General features: G+C 31.3%; 1 protein-coding gene and 1 long non-coding RNA gene across 4 annotated transcripts in view; one reads left to right on the forward strand and one right to left on the reverse strand.

The window, feature by feature from the left end:
- The first annotated feature begins 126 nt into the window (after window positions 1–126).
- The window catches only part of LOC140042706 (uncharacterized), a 79,993-nt gene continuing 57,604 nt past the window's right edge, over window positions 127–22,515 (forward strand). For 2 of the 3 annotated variants that reach the window (XR_011844206.1, XR_011844256.1), the window contains exons 1-2: window positions 127–350; window positions 7,755–7,820. This is a non-coding gene — a long non-coding RNA (uncharacterized lncRNA). Of the gene's footprint in view, window positions 351–7,754; window positions 7,821–7,978; window positions 8,045–22,515 lie in introns of all 3 variants that reach the window. The other variant, XR_011844292.1, reaches the window with a different exon arrangement.
- Window positions 8,056–21,191, reverse strand: LOC140042545 (cytochrome P450 1A1-like). The gene is made up of 4 exons (XM_072087711.1): window positions 20,294–21,191; window positions 9,746–9,895; window positions 9,124–9,228; window positions 8,056–8,709 (listed from the first exon to the last, which is right to left on the reverse strand). The coding sequence occupies exons 1-4, from the start codon at window positions 21,189–21,191 to the stop codon at window positions 8,384–8,386; spliced, it is 1,479 nt and encodes a 492-aa protein (XP_071943812.1). The 3' UTR covers window positions 8,056–8,383.

Genomic DNA, 22,515 nt, shown 5'->3' on the forward strand with positions numbered 1-22,515 from the left:
TTTATATTTGTTGGCGTGGTTTGTCAATTTGTATTTTCTATTAATTAAGCACCATTGAGTGGCAATAATATTGGATGTAGTTAGTGGTGGGTATTGTATTTATTATTTAGTAATTATCACATTGATATTTAATTTCTATTTGTATTTTTTTCCAGATTTTTTCTCAACATGTTGTGAGGTAATTTCCCGATTGATCGTAATCAAAACGGTACTGGGTTTGGTCTACTAGCGTTCCTGCTCCCAACCAGTACATCCATTCATAGAAGCTTTAATGAAGTAAGCCTACCTGGTGGTAACCATAGAAACATAGAAACAGTAACACTGTAAATAACACTGAGATACAGAAAATGGTGAATACACACTTAGTCTGCTCTTCTATTATTTTTCGATGAATGCCCTTTTCGTCGTGGATGGTCTTAAGCCTAGCCTGGTTTTGTTTTGATCGCAATAGACTTGTATAGTAACTATTTATTTTTACATAAAATGCATTTTGTGATCTTAAATTAGATTCAAAACGTAGGGAAATGTGTCTTTAACAATTAAATATACAGTAGTTGGTAAGCCAGTCATTTTCTGCTGTTGCTGATAGTTTTCCTGTTTGGTTTAACCATGGATTAAAGAATAGAAGGATATGCATCGACGTGAGATCAAGGGTTCCTTGACTCTCGCCGACAGACCGCGGACCGCCCACAATGTTATCAGTTTAATTAACCGCATGGTAACAACGAAACGGTCGCGTGCCTAATATATTGTTTACTGCACAGTCATGTGCAACGATATTTGACCTTGTTGGCTACGCTTCTTTCGCGCGTTCTTTGGTGGCATGATGTTTTAGCGCTAGCATTAGCAACAATGGCGACGAACAATTTATACGACGACGAATTTAGTTATAACCTTTCTGATGAGGAATTGTAGATGCTATAATTGTAATTAGTATAGGTTTCTGCCACGATTGATCTACGTTAATGTTTTTATGACATTAAAGTAGCATTTTATGACCTGTAGTAGCCCTACATCTGAGACAAAACTATTTGTTGTCTCAGCCTACATGTAAAATTACAAAATCAGCAAGGATACTAGGCCTAGGCTTTCTAGGCTTACTAGTAAACCATATGATTTGCCGACATTGATACTGCCTAGGTAGGCCTAGGCTAATCTTAAGTGTAGTAGATACAACGTGTAATCATGATCTATATACTCACCGTTGTCTTACTTCTTGTGTGAATAATAATAGGTACTTCGTTTGTTCGTGATTAAGTTTGCCCTGCGTGTACTTTTCAAAACGACCGCTAGGTAACGAATCGCAACTATACATAGCCAGCCAATCCCGGATCAGGGATCGCTGTTTTCATTCAATTAGACCCGGTGATTGGATGTGATGTGGATGACATAACCACTAGCCAACCACCAGGCACTACAATTTAAATATAATCACATCGATAATTAAGGAGATTTAGGAAGAAACCACTGCTTAGCCATATATTAAAAACATGATTGTTGTATGGGTGAACACCGGCCACGCTAACAGCATACATGGTCAAATGCATAATTTAATATTCTATAGATTAACGCAATTTTTAATGACAGAAGATGGCAGGCAAACAATGATAATTCAAATATAAAAATTGCATATTTTATTAATATTACCAACTACTTAAAATTACCAGTCGTAAGAAAGTGAACTTTTCGTAGTCCGATGGTGATGAAACTAAAACAGAATTATTTTTTAAAAATATTTTTTTTTGTCAATTAATCATCGACGCAGACATGTCAATAGAACATTCAGACTGCGCATACGATTTCTACATGGTTACGTTTTGGTCTAAAAAAATGTAACAGTTGATTCGCAGCGTTTTACAGAGGACCGCGGTTAGAGACACGGAGTTCAATGAGCATGCTTGTTTGATTGGCAGCAGTGCTTTAGTATAGGCAAGCGCGTTGGAAAATCGTTTGATGTCACCGTCGATGCATATCCTTCTATACTATTCTTTAATCCATGGTTTAACACAAAAACTACTACTAGTCTACAGATGAAATCATGTTTTATTTTGTTTATTAGTTTATTTCAGATAGTGTATAATAACTTTTCATTACAATACAAGAAATCTTATCAACTTATCATATCAAGGTTTTATCTTTTTATCAACTAAAACCATTTCATTTAAATATTTCAAAACAACACAGCTGCCTGTTACAAAATTTACAGTACATTTACTGCATATACTGCAGTAATTTCAGTAGGATTTTTCTTTCAGAATCTTTATCTTAACAATCAATAACAGTTTTGCTAGTATATATTTATCTAACAAAGCAACTATGTATAATATAATAATATATATTTTAAGAAATATTCGCTCTATGCTTTAAACAGGATCAATATTATTTACAAACTTCTTAAAAAATAAATTACAATATTTACAACTTATAATATTATTTCTGCTAACTATAAATTATATATTGTTTTAATAGGGATATTTATTTGTAATAATACCACTTGCTTCATTTGTGACACAAAATAAAAAATATATTACTAATATTGATATACAGTAAACATGTTTCATATCATGGCATTTAAACATAACCGTGGCAATATAAGTAGAAAGAGCATGGTTACAACATTTTTTAGCCAAAAATAATATTTGTAAAGTGGCAGACATTTCATCTTATAGATTCATAGAATATGTTAGTCATATTAAAAATCTTTTTTAACTTTTAAAATACCTTTTCTTTCTTTAACATTATTATAATGATACAGAAACACTGATAAAAACAAAGCAATATTATTATAATTAGCCCACTACCACCAAAAATCCAGCACACATTCTTCCCCGCCCTTGCCCCACCCATAATCTGTTTGATTCTTAAAAATATATTGTCCCCTTGAAAATTATTTTTTATAAATTTGTTTGTTGAATATGCCATTTTAATATCACATAATAGTTATTGACTTTGATCAAAAATTGGATCGAAAAATAAAAATTATTTACCTGAAAAAACTATTTTAAAACAAAAAAAATAGTCAAATTTGCTACTACCAGCCAATAGGTGTTTGGTTGATTTAACCTTTTTGTCTTTTTTTATAAGTGAAAACATTTTTTTTTCGTTCGTTTTTCTGCGGAAGTGCTTAACTTTTAAACTACAAAATGGCCTATTCAAAATCTGATTTTATTAATCTTAATTTTTCATGTTTTTGGGGGACAATACATCTTCATGATTAGTATTAATGTTATTATTTCCATACCTATCCTGCCATCTTTCTGTGTATTTTATGGATCCACCACTATTATTCTTAATGACCCTAGTAACCATACAATAGATTACAGTAAAAGAATGCTGTATTAAGCTGAAATATTTGAATTTGCCCACTATTTTAGAATTTCACAAAAGAATATATATTACTGATTTAATGCTCAATTGATTTCACCATTTTCCTTTTGATTTCTTTCATACCTGTAAAGCACAAGATTTAGACCTTTATCGTGGGATGAACCACTGAGCTTATTAGGTTTCGAAATATATATCTTGTTTATTTTAATTCATAAAAAAGGATTGAATTCTTTATTTATATCAAAGCAAGCCGCAGAAAAACAGTTTAATATTGTTGAGTAATGTTTGCCTACAAACACCTAGTAATTGTTACCACAATCATGTAAAAATTTCTGATGCATTTTTGTGACCCAGGCTGGAAATCATATTTACACATGTGCTTGGACTAAATTTTTGCCATCAGATAATAGTAAATTGTTAAAAATAAATATTAAAATATTTTCTGTTTTAATTACATTTTTCATAGTTGACACTCAGCAAAGTTTAAATATAAAGTTATTTAAAATTTCTTAATATTAATATTATAGTCGTCAGCAATGTGCTGTTCCGTCAACCTATTGTACTTATAAGTAAATTATACTTAAGATTTCCAAATGGTATTATATTTTATTTGTAAACTGAAAGATTGATAAATTATGTAAAAAAATTCCCATTTCATCGTTTACAATCAACTCTAATTATAAACTCACTTTTAAAAAGATAATTTATTTATGATTGATTAAAAACATTTAAACACAAAGTTTTATTTGCCAACAACCTCCGCCATTTAAAACAGAAATTTTGTTTATTTAAACAATTATAAAGGTTGCTAAACCCATTATCAAACAGGATGGAGAAAATGTTATTTTAAAGTCTTATCCTTTATACATGTATATAAACTTATTTTTGTTTAATAACTAAACATTATTTACCATAATCAAATAATTAGTAACTTAAGCCTGGTTTCCATTAAAATCGCTACACGTGCTGATGTCGCCGACGCAATCGGGAAAGCTCCCCGATTCATCGCAGTCAAATCGGCAAAGTTCAACCATATGGTTCAACTTTGCCGATTTTGTCGGCGATGAATCGTATACGCGTACCAAAGAATATTTAGCACTCGCGTACTAGATCCCCGATAAATTCTAGCGTTTCCATAGAATCGCTACGCAAAAACTGTATAAATTTGATAACTAATATGATATATTGATTTTTTTCAGAGAATATACAATTATCAATAAAATATAATTTTAATACAAATATATACATTTAGATAAATAGGTAAAATACTCTCTTTGGTCTAAACTCGTGCCAAATCAATCAAATGCATTTCCGTCGTCGAAAGAATTTTTGCCAAATTTGTCCATCTTTTCATTCCCATGTTTTACAACTTATTTGTGTAAAATTGTGATTAACTTAGCTAAAATAAACTTTATTAATTGATTGGGTCAATCCAGTATCTGGAATTATTAGTGATGTTATTTTAAGTAAGTCAGCTTAAGTAACCTATTTTTTTTTAGATGATGACAAATTATAGATTTGTCTCACAGAATTGACCTTGTAAAGAATAGATATTGTTTTGTAGAGAGGTAGAAAATTGTTTGACTTTCTAGTATCTTGCAAATTTTTTTACTGAATTTTTCACAGAATGGTTTAAAGATGTATTGTCCCCCTGAAAAAATAATTATTAAAACAATTTTTGTTGAATATTCCATTTTAATGTAACATAATAGTTATCCACTTTGACCAAAAATTGGATCGACAAAAAATTTATTTACCTGAAAAAAATGTTATGTAAAGCAAAAAAAGGTCAAATTTGCTGCCAGCCAGTGGAATTTTGGTTGAATTTAACCATTTATTGTGTCATTTTATAAGTGAAAACGTTTTTTTTTTATGGAAGTGATTAACTTTATTAAAACTACAAAATAACATATTCAAAGTTTGATTTAATTAATCTTCATTTTTCATGCTTTTGGGGGACAATACATCTTTAAGATGTTACTGGTGCCCACCCATGTTAAGTTAGGCGTACTGAATCATGGGTACACGCTCCCTCCTCCCCCCCCCCCCCATTCTTTATTATGAAGATGGAGTTATGAACTACTTTTTGATATTTAAACTATATGTTTGACAAACTTGTTCTGCTATGGATCTGCTTCTGCGCATAATTACTTTGAATGTCATGTACAGTAGGAGTAAAATAAATCATGAAATGTTGCTGCCGCGAACACAGATGAGGGTGGCCTGAAACAATACTTCAATCTAAAACTTTACACCATTTTCTGAAGTTTTAATGGGTTAAGCTACCTTCATGTTTGTAAGTAATATCTAAACAGCTTAAATAACAATTCAACCCGGAAATATACCATATTTAGTACTAATATAGATTTGCCCGGTTCGTTTTTGTAAGCGTTGGATGCCTTCCAAATTAACTTATTACAAATATATCTGGAATTTGTTTTGGTGTTGGATTTTGTCATTGTCCTAAGCTTCTTAAATATATTCTACTTGATTACTAATCTAATCCATCCAAACCTTATTACAAACATATCAGGAATTTAATTGCTTGGGGGTTTTTTTTGTCATCCACATAAGCTTCCGAAAAAACTACAAATATTTTAAGTGGATTTTGAATGAAAATGTGATTATTATTCATAATGATCTTTCTAATCTAATACATTTTTTTTCATTGGAGTAGGATCAGAGATTTGTGAAAACAATGAAGAATTTATTAAGAACATTAACCCCAATAATCTTCTGTATTTTCCCTTCATAGAAGAATGAATTTAAACACAGATGCATAAATCATGTGTTTTTAATTATCTGTTAACTGAAGGATAAACTAAAGCTTCTATTGAAGGAGAATGAATACTATTTCAAGACAAAATGTATATATTGATATAAATGTTTTCATTGACGATAAAGTAATTGGACAGTAAAAAAAATATCCTTTGGGACAATATTTAGAGGACACATGTCCGTGACATAACCCCTATTTAGGGACCCCATTACTAGGTGCCTAAAGCCGATTTTCCACTTGGCGAATTTGTTCGCAAGAATCCAACGTTTCGAAGAGAAAAAAATCGCCTACTCTCTTTCCACTACATGAGCGAATAGCTGCGACGTTCATGTTCCTCGCGTGGTTGCTGAGCATTTCGATTTGCATGAGTGCTCATGAAAGCGTCATAGCTCATTTCCTGAGCTCTGATTGGTTGCGCAATATTTCGCTTCGCAAAAAGTAGAAACAATTCGAACTAGTAAATTTCGCTGAAGCGAAAAATCCAAGAAACTAGAATTCGTCGAAGAAGGCAGTATGACATACAGAAACGCGAATACGCATGTGCATAGCATGACGCTATCGATTCGCGCGAACAAATTCGCCAAGTGGAAAATCGGCTTTAGGCACCTAGTAATGGGGTCCCTAAATAGGGGTTATGTCACGGACATGTGTCCTCTAAATATTGTCCCAAAGGATATTTTTTTTACTGTCCAATTACTTTATCGTCAATGAAAACATTTATATCAATATATACATTTTGTCTTGAAATAGTATTAGGTGTTTATGTGTTTCATTATTTAGTGTTCTACTGTATTAAAGATATGCTCTAAATAATCTAATTAATTGCATCTAGTTTATAGTAAACTTTTCATTTTTAAATTCCTATTCTGAATGTTTTTTTCTTCTCTTGATAACACCAAACCATAGACTGGAGATTTGCCATTTTGTACCAATTTAAAATTGGGAATTAAAATATATAAGTTTATATAAATTTAAATAATTAACAACTAAAACACATATATATAATATAAACCTTTAAAATCATATAATATAATATAGTTAAACTATTAACATATATTTTAGTTAAACACACAGCCTATGACAATTCTATTTCAGAAAGGTTATCACAAATAATTTATTAATTTAATGTTCAGCATTCTGTATTAATGATATTTCTACAAATTTAACAATTAAGAAGCCAGTTTGGACATATTGCCCGGTGTATAACGCTTTTCACCCCTTGAAACAGACCAAACCCTTTTCAGGGGCACTTGTTGGGTCCTAAAGAGGTGTTTGTTTAATATGGGTTCTATATACTCATCATTTAGGTAGCCTATGTGTGTTTTAGTAAGAGCCGTATGTAGAATTTATTAGCCCAACTTTAACACCTATTCTTTAAACTCTTCAAAATGTAAGGTCTAAACTCGTCTAGACATACATATTTGATATGACAACATTTAATGTTTACTGTAATAAAAAATAGATTCAATCATAAATTATATAAATGATTGAAATTTGATCAGTAAAAAACATTTTTCCTGTGTGAAGATTTCCTTTTACCGAATCTCTCTCAATCTTGATTCTGTTTAAAGATTACAGAAAATGTTATTGCCTGATAACCAGAAATGTTGTAATTTATTATATATTTACCCTTCTCCTATCCTTACAGATAGAGGTCATGATGTCTAGACATTGAGGGAGAAAAGTTATCCTTGTAGTATTAATGTAATACTAGGTAGGTACTGTATAATATTATATAATGGGTATGGCATGCCAATAGTGCCAAAATTGTAGCCTAAGATTGGTCTCGTTGTTGAGCATGATTCAATTTCTAAATATGTATTAATTAAAGCCTTTTAAATATAAATATTTAAGCATTTTTTTGTTTAACAGTTTTCTCAAAGTTATAAAAAGTCTACTTCAGCTGTTATGCAAGATAGAGTGTCAAACCCTTCAAAGGTAATTATAATTTGTTTTTCATTTAATTAGTATGATAGATATAAACTTAACACTAATTCTACAAACTCTGAATTATGTAATCTAGTGTGGTGATACTGTACACCACTGATTGCATTGGGTAACAATCTGTCTTGCTTGCAACATCAGGATCTAGTGTTTGACCACATCCTGATCTCATCTTCTGGCCACGATGTTTTAGCAGGAAACCAAGGGCCGGAAATCTCTTCAGTAATCTTTCCCAGATTAGGCACATTCTGATAGAATACTCATCAGATCACATAGATCAATTGTTAATCTTGTGTGAGCTTGGTGTGTTGCATGATTCCAACGTTGTAATCACTATCGTTTACTGACAACTAATTCAAATGCTTTCGGGACCAAATCAAAATGCACATCAGCATCCAAAACCGGTTCTGCATTTTGCGGCAGTTTTATGTGGAATCGCTGTAAGATGAACGCTGCCAACAGGAATATTTCAGATTTTCCAATGTTCTTTCCAAGACATGCTCTACGACCGGTAGAAAAGGGCATGAAATGTGGGAAGTCGTTCAGGTTACGCATGTCACCATCGGTATCTAAGAAACGCTCCGGTGAGAACTTGTTTGGTTCGTTCCAAACCGTTTTGTCATGGTTTATTGTCCAGAAATTGGCCATTACTTGGGTGTCTGTATAAACAGAAAATAGACATTAAATTGAAATGAATTATTTGGTCAAAAAAATGCTTACTTTTTTGAGGCTTAATTGTAATGATTTTTTAAAGCAGTAGAAGGGTTTAAAAAGGTTTGTACTTTATGTGGATTTTGTCATGACAGTACTCTAGAACACTCTAGTAAATTGGCTATTCCTGTAAACACAAACAAGTAGCATTTAATGTTTTTCACACTAGGGCAACCCCTATTTACTGTAGGGAACACCCCTATTAATGTGGTACCTAAATAGGAGTTTACTCTATTATTAATTAATAACATTCGCATAATTTACTTATTAAGGAAAGTTAGAAATGTTTCTAAAGTAAAGTCTTGTGATACGGACTAGTTGTGAAGGGGGGGGGGGGGGTAGGTGGGTGGTATGAGAATTACCTTTTGGAATGTAGTAACCACCTATCGTGGTGTCTTGTGTGGCAGAGTGGGGTACACCCAGTAGCGATAACGAACTGTACCTCAATGTTTCGTAAACTGTTGCACCTGCAAATGAATAGAAATATTAAAATGTTATTTATTTATGGAAGTGATAAGATAATATTTGGCTGAATAACCACATAACATGCTGTATATTAATATATTGATAATCAAAAATTGATTTTATACATATAAATATAAATAATTCACATAAAAACAAATCATAACATGCATAAAATACAAATACAGAAAAGGGCAAATTAAATTATTGCATACATCTGCACACCCCTGATTTGCAAATACACTGTACCAGGGTTTTTGTCAGAGACACAAACACTTTTCGCAGCTATTTTGGTTTTGGTTTGGCTATTTTCGTAGTCCAGAAGGCATAGACTAGAGATTCCTCAAAACGTGGGTACCAAAATAGTCTTCCCTATTTTTCTAAAATATCTTTCTTAACAAGGATATCCCAAAGGGGGAGTTTACCCTACCTCCTTCTAGATTGTCTAGATAGAAAAACATCTGAAGTACTAAAAATGTGTAATGGAATGTATAAAATATCCTTTTTTATCCATTGACTTACATAATAAGGGAAGTTTTTTCTCATCCATTATTGTTGGTTTTGTGTCTCCAAGAACCTCATCCATTTGCTTCTGGATTTTGGATTGTACTTCTGGAAATGCTGCCATGTACAATAACAACCACAGTAAGGCTGTCAGAACAGTGTCCATACCTTCAAATAAAAAGAGATGAGGCCAAATTAAGCACAGAGCTTAGGCTGCAAAAGAAGCTTAAGCTGCAGAGGAACAGTAGCACATTATAAAAGAAAATAAAACTTTCAGGCCTACAATTAAATTAATCGCGCAAAAATACCCTATGACAACCAGGATGACATCAATTGTGTCTATTAAAAGTCATACTATTTTATGAGTAATGTGTTTTACTACTAGCTGGTAAATTTAGAATAGGCCAGGATAATGTCAAATCCTTTTAAAAGTAAACATTACTACTCTACTTCATTTGCTATGTTATAATTTGTTTAAACCATGTTTCAACCTTTCAACAGTGACTTTAAATGTAAAAATAAATATGTTGAGCTATTTTCGTTTAAATTATTGAAATAATTAGGTTTGATATTTACATTTATATGTAGGAGAAGTCTGGGAATGAGGCTAATAATGGACAGAGTTTATCTGAGTTTGGGTTCTTTATAGTGTGTCGTGCGGAAGTTTGTTTTGGCAAGCCCTGTGTGTAGGATTTTTTATTTTTTTATTTTTTTTGGAGTAGTGGAGATTTAATTATTGTCATCTTGAAATTGATACATCATAGAACCAATACCTAGGTTAGTGCCATTAACATATTACATAGAAAATAATTAAATATGAGAGTATTGTATTTTAAACATAAATGTTTTTATAATACTAATAGTTTTGCAAACTCTGTATTAAGGACAATTTAATTAATTCTGTACTATTTTGTAATCGTAACTGTCCGATAAAGGTCTACATTAAACAAAATAAAATCATCATTACATTTTATAAATATAGTTACTGCAGTAATTTAATTTTAAATGCAAAGATTTATGAGAATTATTGTTATACTAAAATTATGTTATTTTAATTTTTAAGTTTTCCAATGATTATTTTTTGTAAGGAGGATTTTCTTTAAAGCGTGGTTCCCACTAACGACGCAACACAAGGACGTAACGCAACGCAAGTGAATTGACCAATCAAGTCAATTAAGACATAATAGAGGGTTTAGAATTAGGTAGAATCCTTTTTTTTTTTAAATGAATCCAATACACAGTAACCATAACCTAATTGAAAATTGTGCCAAGGTCTGTTTGTCTAGCCTGCATATAAATAAATGATTTTTATGTTATTGAGAGATACCAATGAGCTTACTTCAGATCTTGCGATTGATATAGGCAGGTTAGCTAATCACACTGTGATCGGTATGTACATGACTATTACATGTATTTTGCCTCTGTCCCAGATTATGTGAACCTTCAGTGTAATCCGCAATGGATGCGTAAGATTGTTATGTTATGAATGTGAAATATACCGCAATTTCTTTAGCGTTTGCCGTATGGAATTTTTGGAAAATATTTTGTTTAATTTCTTCATGAAAATAATTGGAACAAATTCCTGAGTTTTCTTTTCAATCACTATAATCACTTATATATAATTACATTATCTATATAGTATTTGCTGTTTGTATGAATTGCTAATCCTAGGTTTGGGGATATGGCCCTTAGACTATACAGTAGCAAGATTTGAATTGGAACTATGGTGTCGTAATGTAAGAGAAACATCTCCCATCACCACACAAACATTAAAAATAATTGATTAAAAAAAACATTTTTAGAAAATGTAACTAATTTGTAACTACAATACAAATATTAAATGTAAATTCTAATTTCAAAATATAAATACATTTAGGAGACTGAATTTATTTTCCACAATATAAAACTAAATAGATGAAATGAAAACTTAAATAAAATCATTTACTAAACAAAAATTGTAGTAAATTTTGACTACACATTTTCAACAGTAAGAAAGTTTCCTCTATTAAACAGTGCATAGATTTATACAAGTTTAACAATATAGTTAATGCAAAGGCAAATAATGTTTAAAGCTCTGTCTACACTATCAAACTAATTTGACCAAAAAAGTGTCCAAATATGGTAGTGATATATTTAAATATGGTAGTGATATGACATCATCATGTCCATATATGGGCACTTGACATTTTTTTGTCACATAAAGTGTAAGATTGGGTTTTAATGTTGTATGTAATAAGTATGATGACTGCTCATCTGTACATTGTAGCACCCCTCTGAGAGAGGCGTTATTATGTAGACCTATCTGATAGATCACAGTATGATACCATTCATGTTGATATTAAACTTCGTAGAGGTTACTTAAGTTACTGTGAGTTAGCGATTATTGTCATATTTTCATGGGAATTAATAGCTCTATTCTAAGTTCAAGAAACCCAGTATTTTTGTGTGATTTTATTTGTGAAGTCTTACAATTCATAGTTTGCATAAAGCTCTGTCTACACTATCACACTCTATGTGACAAACAAATGTGATGTCATATCACTACCATATTTGGGTATATCAATACCATATTTGGGCACATCACATTGTCAATTTGTCAAACTAGTTTGATAGTGTAGACAGAGCTTAAGGCTTGTATGTATTGCAACAATATGTTACACTCATGCATTACCCACAAGCTGATGAGAATAGCCAGCTCAATAAGTAAACCCATTGTTGTTATGCTTAAAAATGTTAAACTTTTTTTCAGTTCTGGACTACATGGTGTTAATCGGGTGTTGACGTACTGCTGTATTTTTCTTTTGTGTAAGGGCTTGTGGCGCAGTGTGTTCGACGTTAGACTACTGATCGTGAGATCATGGTTTGAATCCCAATCTCGCCGCATTGCTTGTATCCTTAGGCAAGATACTTTACTTACGTTTGCCTCACCCAGGTGTATAAATGGGTACCCAGATAGATCAAGGCACAGCTTTTCGCTGATTACTACTGTAGCTGCATTATGGGACTAGGTTTCCATCGTGTTTGGTAACAAATGCCTGGAGTAGTAATGTGAAGCCCTTAGAAGCATTGTGCAATAAGTTTACACACACTGGGATGTCAGCACCAACGTTTTGTATTGTGTGAAGTTTGTAGAAGATGTGTAGGCTGATTTAAGGAGGAGATAGGGGAGGAGAAGGCAGTGCACAATTTTAGGTTAAGTTCAGCTCTTTTTTCTACATATTTTTTATGCCTCATCTCACCCCATTTCAATCATTGATTCTGCACTAATGGGTAACCGGTAAACAAGCTTGGCTCTTACAGTTATCCATACCAGCATATCCTTTATGTACTGAATATGAAATGGTAAATAAATTGAGACTGAGACTGAAATGCTTGGATTCCTGACAGGATTTTTTCTCATAACCAAAAAAGCTAGAAACACAAAATACAGTAGTTATTTCATCGTGTTTGTAGTATACAAACTTATAGTGGTTTAATCTATAAGCTATTAGGGAGGTTTGGCAATCTTACGAATACGATAACGAAAACGGATACGTCATACACACGTATTCGTTTTCGTAAGCCATAAAAAAATATGTTTGGCAACGAAATATTGAGGCGCGTCCAAAATATGACTGCGGTAAATTTGAGCGAAGCGCAGGTACGTGTTGCTTGGTGCTTGGCTGCCTTGGCCTAGCGTAACATCAAAGCGAGTGAGGACTTTAAAAACTGCTATTTATCAAAATTGACTTGGCATTTTTTTAAATTACTTTAGTAAATTACTTTCAATAAATCTATAATTATATTATAATCATGAATCATTCCTGATTCACATGCAAAATGTGCAAAATAGATCAAAAACTATACTCGTTTTGTAGTTACGAATATGACTGGTGATATTCGTCAACACGAATATGCTTTACGAATATGAAATGGGGATCAGCTCAAAAGTTTCACAAATGTATGACGTATCCGTTTTCGTTATCGTATTCGTAAGGTTGCGAAACCTCCCTATTAACTTAGCAGATAACTGAAATAATACTCATAGACCAAACATCAATCGATTAATCAGTATAAGATTGTATTTTTTTTTTTCTCATTGTGTGGAATAATTGTGTAAACAAAATAAATACTAATGTCTTTTTCCCTTTTCTAACGTGTGGCTTATCTTTTTTTATTCTAAATCCAAAAGGTTCAAAATGATTTATACCTCAAGTTATTATTGTAGGATTTCAGCCTAAGTGTTCTTCAGTTTCTTCGTAATAAACCATTTCTATTGTAGTGAGACTTCAATATTTCCACTTTGAGACTAGTAAAATATGTCATGAGGATTTCATAGATAAACAATTGAACAACAATTAAACAAATAGATAATTGTTGTCCGTGATTAGCAGCATTATTCTTGATTTCATAATAAAATCATTTATGAATAGGACTTCCGGAATAACAAATAATTTAAGATTATTGGTGTTATATGGTATTAAGAAATCAGACAAGTTCTTGAAAAGAATAGAACTTTGTGTAAAATTATGCAATACCGTACCAGAAACTTGACTCAAGATCATGCCAAAAGTGGATTTTATTATTGTATTCAACTTCTGAATAATATAGTACCTATACTAAGATGTTTATAATAAAGTTTTCATAAGAAATTATTAATCTTATTTTTTTGTTAGTGGTTCAGCTTAAAAATGTTAATTTTTTGTTCATTATTTTACGGTATTATTTTTATATTTGTAATATCTTATGTTGGTGTTGGTCTTTGATGATTTTGTTTTTAAAGTGTACAGTATACTATTAATTATGTAATACCGTACTAGGAACTTGACTCAAGATCATGCCAAATGTAGATTTTATTTATAATGTATTCAACTTCTGACTAATATGATAGCTTTACTAATATACGATTATATATGATTTCTTCAATACAAATTATTAATCTTGTTTTTGTTAGTGGTTCAGCTTGAAGATGCTCATCTATACATTACTTAACAGTATTACATTTAAAGATTATATTTTCTATTTATTTCTATTGATAAAATCTTTTAAATGTGTTTAGTCTTTGATGATTTTGTTCGTACAGATAAATATCATATGTCACAGCTTAAATCTTTTCTGAAAAAAACCTCTCTGTGGGACCTTACTTTACTACAGTAGAATAAGACCCTTTCTTTTTGGAAACTCCTATTCATGGGACAACCTATTTTAAGAAAACAGTTTCCCATGAATTGGAAATACATGTTTGAACACTATATGGCCAACTCCCATTCATGGGACAACCTATTTTAAGAAAACAGTTTCCCATGAATTGGAAATACATGTTTGAACACTATATGGCCAACTCCCATTCATTCATGGGACACCCTATTTTAAGAAAACAGTTTCCCATGAATTGGAATTGTTTGAACACTATGGCCAACTCCCATTCACGGGACACCCTATTTTAAGAAAACAGTTTCCCATGAATTGGAAATACATGTTTGAACACTATATGGCCAACTCTTATTCATGGGACAACCTATTTTAAGAAAACAGTTTCCCATGAATTGGAAATACATGTTTGAACACTATATGGCCAACTCCCATTCATGGGACAACCTATTTTAAGAAAACAGTTTCCCATGAATTGGAAATACATGTTTGAACACTATATGGCCAACTCCCATTCATGGGACACCCTATTTTAAGAAAACAGTTTCCCATGAATTGGAAATACATGTTTGAACACTATATGGCCAACTCCCATTCATGGGACACCCTATTTTAAGAAAACAGTTTCCCATGAATTGGAAATACATGTTTGAACACTATATGGCCAACTCCCATTCATGGGACAACCTATTTTAAGAAAACAGTTTCCCATGAATTGGAAATACATGTTTGAACACTATATGGCCAACTCCCATTCATGGGACACCCTATTTTAAGAAAACAGTTTCCCATGAATTGAAAATACATGTTTGAACACTATATGGCCAACTCCCATTCATGGGACACCCTATTTTAAGAAAACAGTTTCCCATGAATTGGAAATACATGTTTGAACACTATATGGCCAACTCCCATTCATGGGACACCCTATTTTAAGAAAACAGTTTCCCATGAATTGGAAATACATGCTTCAACACTATATGGCCAACTCCCATTCATGGGACACCCTATTTTAAGAAAACAGTTTCCCATGAATTGGAAATACATGTTTGAACACTATATGGCCAACTCCCATTCATGGGACACCCTATTTTAAGAAAACAGTTTCCCATGAATTGGAAATACATGTTTGAACACTATATGGCTAACTCCCATTCATGGGACACCCCTATTGGATCCTGAAGGTGTCCCTTTAATAGAGGCTCTACTGTATAAATAGTACTTGGAGTACATTTCTCTATGTTGAAGTAATGAAAATATTAAACAAACGTTCGCCTACAAAATTTCTTCTACTGCAAGGTCATATCTATTCAGTAGTCAAGGTGTTGTGAGGAATCCTTAGATCTTTAATCCTCAAAATCTAACTGTATCAACATATGCATGACATCAATATATCACGATAAAAGCTTGTGTGGTTTTTTTTCACAGCTTAAAGTTGCTGTAGGTTAAGTGTTAATGGATGAAAAATGAATTATACTGATTATAGTAATCTTAGGTACGAGTTTGCGTGTTCGTGAGTCAGCAGACTACACAAATCAGTGAAGCATGGATTTAGAAAGAGTGGGTGGCGGGGGCTTGGTAGTCTCCCTCTACCAAATTTTTATTTATCAAACCGTAATCAACTTTCGATTGACTTTATACATAATTTATTCAGTTTTTATTTTAAATGTTCTTCATAGTGTGTACTATAGTATAACCTCTATTGAGGGGACACCTTGTGAGTACAACAAAGTGGTTTTTGAAAGGGGTGTCCCCTAATAGGAATCGGCCATAAAACATAATATTTTCACCAGTTATTATTTAATTGGAAAGTGTCCCCTTCTAACTGTAGCTAAGGAGTGTCCCAAACGAGTATTCTTCTGCATATTGATATATTGTCATTTATTAAAAAAACATTATTTCATTTTTAAACCATTTTTAAAACAAAAATAATTTATTTATTACTATCATGCACACAATTGAAGAAATTTCAAGGATTTTTTAAATTAAAATAGATTATCTCTTCTTAATGATAATTATATGAACTGTTTTTAACAACACTAGAGAAGAGTTCATTTAAAAGGGATTTCCTATTTCATATTTTAGATATACTAGATATTTCCTAAGAAAAGGGAATTCCCTAAACTTTATAGTGTGATGTTCATAGTGTCTCCTCAATGAGGCATCTTTTAAACAAGGTTGATTTCCCTTAAGCGTGGTTCCCACTAGGACGCAATGCAAGGACTCACATGCTAGTTTACCAATGACAAGCCACTGTTCGAATAATCCATACATATCCACCATTTATATATCGTACGATTTAGCTTTAGAGGAGACGCAACTCCTTTCGCTTGCGGCAAGGAAGGAAAGTCTGGTCCTTTCCTTTGGTCAGGGTCTCATAAAATCGGCTTTGCACAGGGATATGCTCCCTCCTTGCCGCAAGCGAAAATTAAACCTTAGATCCAATGGTGGAAATCTGGAAGTGCCTAAATGCAAAACCGACAGATATAAACGGTCTGCTGTACCGTATATTGTTAATCTGCTTAACTCGAAATAATTTTTTTTTATTATATATAGGATTTTTATAAGTAAATAAATAAATTCATTTAAATTAATACTATTGTATATATTGCTTAAAATAAATTAAAACCTTGATAAATATATTTAAAATACTAGATAAATTTTAATGATTAATGTACAGTCTATTTATTTTTCTTATGCATATTGTAAATTGTTTTGTATTTTTTATCTGTAATGTAAATTTTTTATATAATGTGCTACAATAATTTCAGACTTGTTCTGCTTTTTGTAATGTTTAAATACCGGAATAAATAAATCACTTGTGATTGGTCAAAACACTTACGTTGTGTTAGGTCCTTACATTGTGTTAAGTCCTTGCGTTGCGTTTCGTTATGAGTGGGAATCAAGCTTTAGTGGTGTCCCTTTGAATAGAGGTATCTAAATGGATAGGGTGCCTTTGAATAAGGGTGTCCCCAATAGGGGTGTCCCTCGAGAATAATGACCCAAACAGGGGGCTTCTGTATTGTATTTATTGTTTACAAATTGTTGATTTACCCCCTTATACTGTTAAATCACAGCTGTTGGTTATTTCACCCTTAAGTGTCAATGATATGCTATGACATTTATTAGGTATTGATGTTTCATTTTACATTAAAAAACCTTGGTTGGGTATTTCCCATGAGGAATTAAAATAACAGAGTTCTTTATTTATCAGCTTATTCAGTTAAGGAATCACTTTTTTTTGGTTAATAGTCATAAGGACATTCCTATTATGTATATTAACATGTATGTAACAATGTTGCTACTGTAACACTACATGTCTACAAACATTTTTTTTTTTAATGTCACTGTGTATTTTATTTCATATTTTATTAGTAAAATTTGAGTATTTGGCAAACTTTTTTAAACACAAAATAGACTTATAACATAGACAATAAAGAATGTTTTTTGAATCAAGATTTATTGGTTTTTTAAAAATCTATTTTAAAAAATGTTTTAGAAATTTATTTCCCAGCCACTATTGTTTTTTATTTTAATTTTTGCCATTGTGATTTTACCTTTTTTCAGTTATTTGTTAGTGTATAAAATTACTTTCAAATGTATATTCTATCCTAACCTTAATTTTTCTTACGAATCCAACATTCTCAGTGATTTCAAAAGTCATTTATTTATATTTTATGATCGAAAATGTCTTACAAAATGGTATGGTATACAGATTTTTTTTAACAGGGGAGGTTTAAACTGTCTGGTCCAATGTACCATTGAACTAACAATTGGATGACCCTCTCAATAGCAGATGTAATTTATTTACCAAGCTGTTCACGTATTAGGACATTTGTCCAATACCATAAGGATTTTGTTAAAATTAAGGAACTAGTTGATGTTAGAGCGGATGTGTGACAAGCCAGTTTTGTTAACAATTTGACAACCAAATTAAGAAAGTTTAACAATTTTTGGAAATATAAAAATAAACATTTTGGACAAATATTATTGACTCTGAATGTTTTGAGGTCATGCAATAAAAAGGAAAGTACCTGTACCAACAAATATTTTTTTCCTGAAATTCTTCTTCTTTGTTTCATTATGTTTTACAAACATTTAAAAACTGCCTTTTGGTTTTTAATTTAGGACCAATCATAGAATTTCATTAAATTGTGCGTAATTTACGCTGAGCAACTTTGAATCCTTATAACAAGTGAAGTACATATCTTCACGTAAGGTCTAAACCTTGACTATTAAAAGTTATGAAATGTTCTGTTTTCAAGTTTTAGTAAAAACATGACCAACAAAAATGGAAACAAGCAAGAAACTGATGATGATTGAAGAAAAAAAAGGTTAGGTTATCTTGTCTAATCCTATGAACATTTACTACAATAACAATGTATTGCATCAAGCTTTTGCCATTTTTAATCATTATGTAAATCATAATTTGGAAATTTATTTTAATCTAAATTAATTTTTTACGGTTTCTCTCCTAAATAAACATTCTGTATGTGAAAACATGTAGTACATTAGTAATGTTTGAACTCTGTGTTGTATTATTCATGATGATGTTATTATAGATGGTATTCATATTATCTTTCCATAATTGCCCATTAACCACCAATGGATCATTCAGCGTTATGTTAGATAGCTCAGGTGTGCGTCCCTCTAGCGTTATTAACCTCACACCTAAAACATTAAGTGGATTTTTAAAGAACCTATGCTTAGCGAGGTTCCTTCTCACCCTCTTCAACCCTGACTCAAGGCTGATGGTTAGAGGCCCAGGTAAATGACCAGATACAACTAATCAGATTAGAGTTTAAACTATTATGATGTTGCTAAAATAGACAAGAACTGTTATTTATTGCAGCCACTAGGCCGACCACTACTAACAAGGCAATGGAGATCTAAAGAATACTGTGTTATGATAAAAATCTAAAATTAAATTAGTAAATATTTCCATAAGCAAATTACTGAAAACGCAGTTGGAAACAATGGCTGGATATCAACAATTCAGATATATAAAGAAAAAAGTTAAATTAAAATATAGCCAAAGAACCCAAGCTTTCCCTGTTTAATCTTTTTTCATAATACATTTTTATGAATATTTAAAATCATCTTTTTCTTTAGATTAATATTGTTTGCACAATATATCATATACCATAATGTAATATTAATAATGAGTAGATATATCTATTAATTACTAATAATTAATTATATATAATTAATTATTAGTAATTAAATTATTTTGTCTGCACAAAAAAGAGATGAATATTAACTTTCAATAGGCCATTTTAGGTAAAATTATTTCTTAATTATTACTAATTATTTTTTAAAATCCATTTTTATGACATGTGAAATTAATTACAATGGCCTATTCAACAACCAATTTATTTGTTCAGGCAACAATACAGTATATCTTTAATCTATAATTATATAAATTTCATTTATTACCTGCAAAGAAGATTGTCCAGATGTTGATAACAATATGTTCAGGTGTTAATAGACGAAGAACATTCTCATCTCCTTGCGCTTTTGCGTTACGTGCTTCCTTTAATAAGACATCAAGCATATCTCTTATAACGCCCTCTTTGTACGTGGCATCATGTTCGTAATATTTTTTCATAAGCAGACAGTCTCTTCTATCTCGTGCTTTGCTCAACGCATTTAACCATTTGTTGGGAATTTTTTGCAACCATGGTAACAAGTTGACGGGATGTGCCGGAGAGATGCCTTTGATTATGTCTGATGAATAACTGAGGATTTCTTCCAGCTCAGAATCGTCACGGTGGTATCGCTGTCCGAATGCAAGGTTGTAAAGAATGTTGAGAGAAGCCAAGTGACAATCCTTTCTCGGATTAAATGGCTTATTTTCATAACTTTCAAAGTGCCTTATTAGGTCCTCTGCTTCCTCTGTAATTTTCGTATTCAGGTTTGTGTCTGAGATTACACGAAACGTGTTTTTCATAAGTCTTGTATGAGTTCGAAACTCCTGTTTGTCGGAGCACGTCATAAAACATTTATTCAGAAAAAAGTCAATTGAAAAAACTTTTGGCCTGCTCGTTAAGTGAGGTCCGTTGTACGCTTGCTTAACCTGCGCCGTGTCATTTAAGATAACGACACGATCCGAGCCAAATTTTATTGTAAAAATTTTACCATGCCTTTTTGCAAGTTCGCCGAGAGATAAATGCATAAATTTGTGGTCAAGGTTCAATAAGTTTCCAATAAACGGTAACGATAGTGGACCAGGCGGCATGCGAAGAATATAAAAGTCTCGTAATTCACTTATGTAATACAGTGTAATGTAAATAAATGCTGCTGATAAGAAATAAACAACTAACGTCGAAATCATATTGAGGTATGTACTGGAATTTATGTAACAATTACTATTTTATATGCGAATCCTGTAAAAAAAAAAAAAAATTTTAATTATTGTAGCTAATTAACATTTTTGAAGATCTAACATGTTCAATAATATTCATCTATTTATACAGTTATTTCATTATATAGTAGTGTTAAGGGTACACCTTATAAAACCCAACAGAATGTCCTCTTAGTACAGGTGTCCTCTTAGTACAGGTGTCCCCTGAGTACAGGTGTCCCCTGAAAAAGAGTTGGCCATGATCTTAAAACATTGCCTTTCCATCATTTCACTTAAAAGTGTCCCCTGAATAGGAGGGATTTACAATCATTACAGTGAAATAGAAACTTCAATCATGAATATGCATTTCTAATTTGAATATTTAAAATTAAAATAGTATTTGAAAAATTAAGTTATTTAATATTAATAATGTTTATTTAAATTTTTGATTTAAATATCATAAATATGCATTTCAAATTTAAATATACATGTTTATATTTAAATAAGTAAAATTAAACTAAAATTTATGTCAAAAAATTAAATTTACAAAATATTAATGAATACAAATTTTATTAATCAAATTTAAATTTTAGTATGCTGAATGGTGAACTTCAATTGAATCCGATGCATTTTAAATTAATAATTACCATTTATTACAGAACTTCAGTAGTTTTATCCGTACGATTAATAATCAAATATAATAACATAATATGGATATTAATAAAAAGTTTTATTAAGGTTTACCTAATATAATTGACGGTATTTACTACTAAAAAGAATAATAATCAAATCTGATAACATAATTTGAATATTAAAAATGGAATAAAACATTATAATATAAAGATTTACCTATGAAATATTAACAGGTATATACATTTATAATCAAATAACATAACATGAATATTTGAAATAAAAGAATTAATAAAATACAGTACATGTAGGATACAATCTATAAATTAATAATTTAATAAAGAAATGAATTATTACCTATTCTCTTCTTTTGATGTTACTCATTAGATGTTTCAAAACATAGTAAAGATAAAATCCTGGTTATGTCTTGTCTTCTGTCAAAATTATGTATCTGTCCTCTTAGAAGTCATTGTGACTGATTATATAGGGTAGACAAGGTTATAAATGGTAGTACTAACAGACCAACATTGGTTCTAATCCATTGGTCAGTTGAACATTTCTAGTTACAAACCATATTTTGATATATTACATTGTAGATCAGTTGACCAATCAGAGTTGAATGATCGCTGTTTGTGATTGGTCAGAAGATTTGAGCATCATAAGTTCTAAGCTCCGCCTCCAATAG

The sequence above is a fragment of the Antedon mediterranea genome, chromosome 1 (genome assembly GCF_964355755.1).
Source record: "Antedon mediterranea chromosome 1, ecAntMedi1.1, whole genome shotgun sequence".
In the NCBI taxonomy this organism is placed as follows: Eukaryota; Metazoa; Echinodermata; class Crinoidea; order Comatulida; family Antedonidae; genus Antedon; species Antedon mediterranea.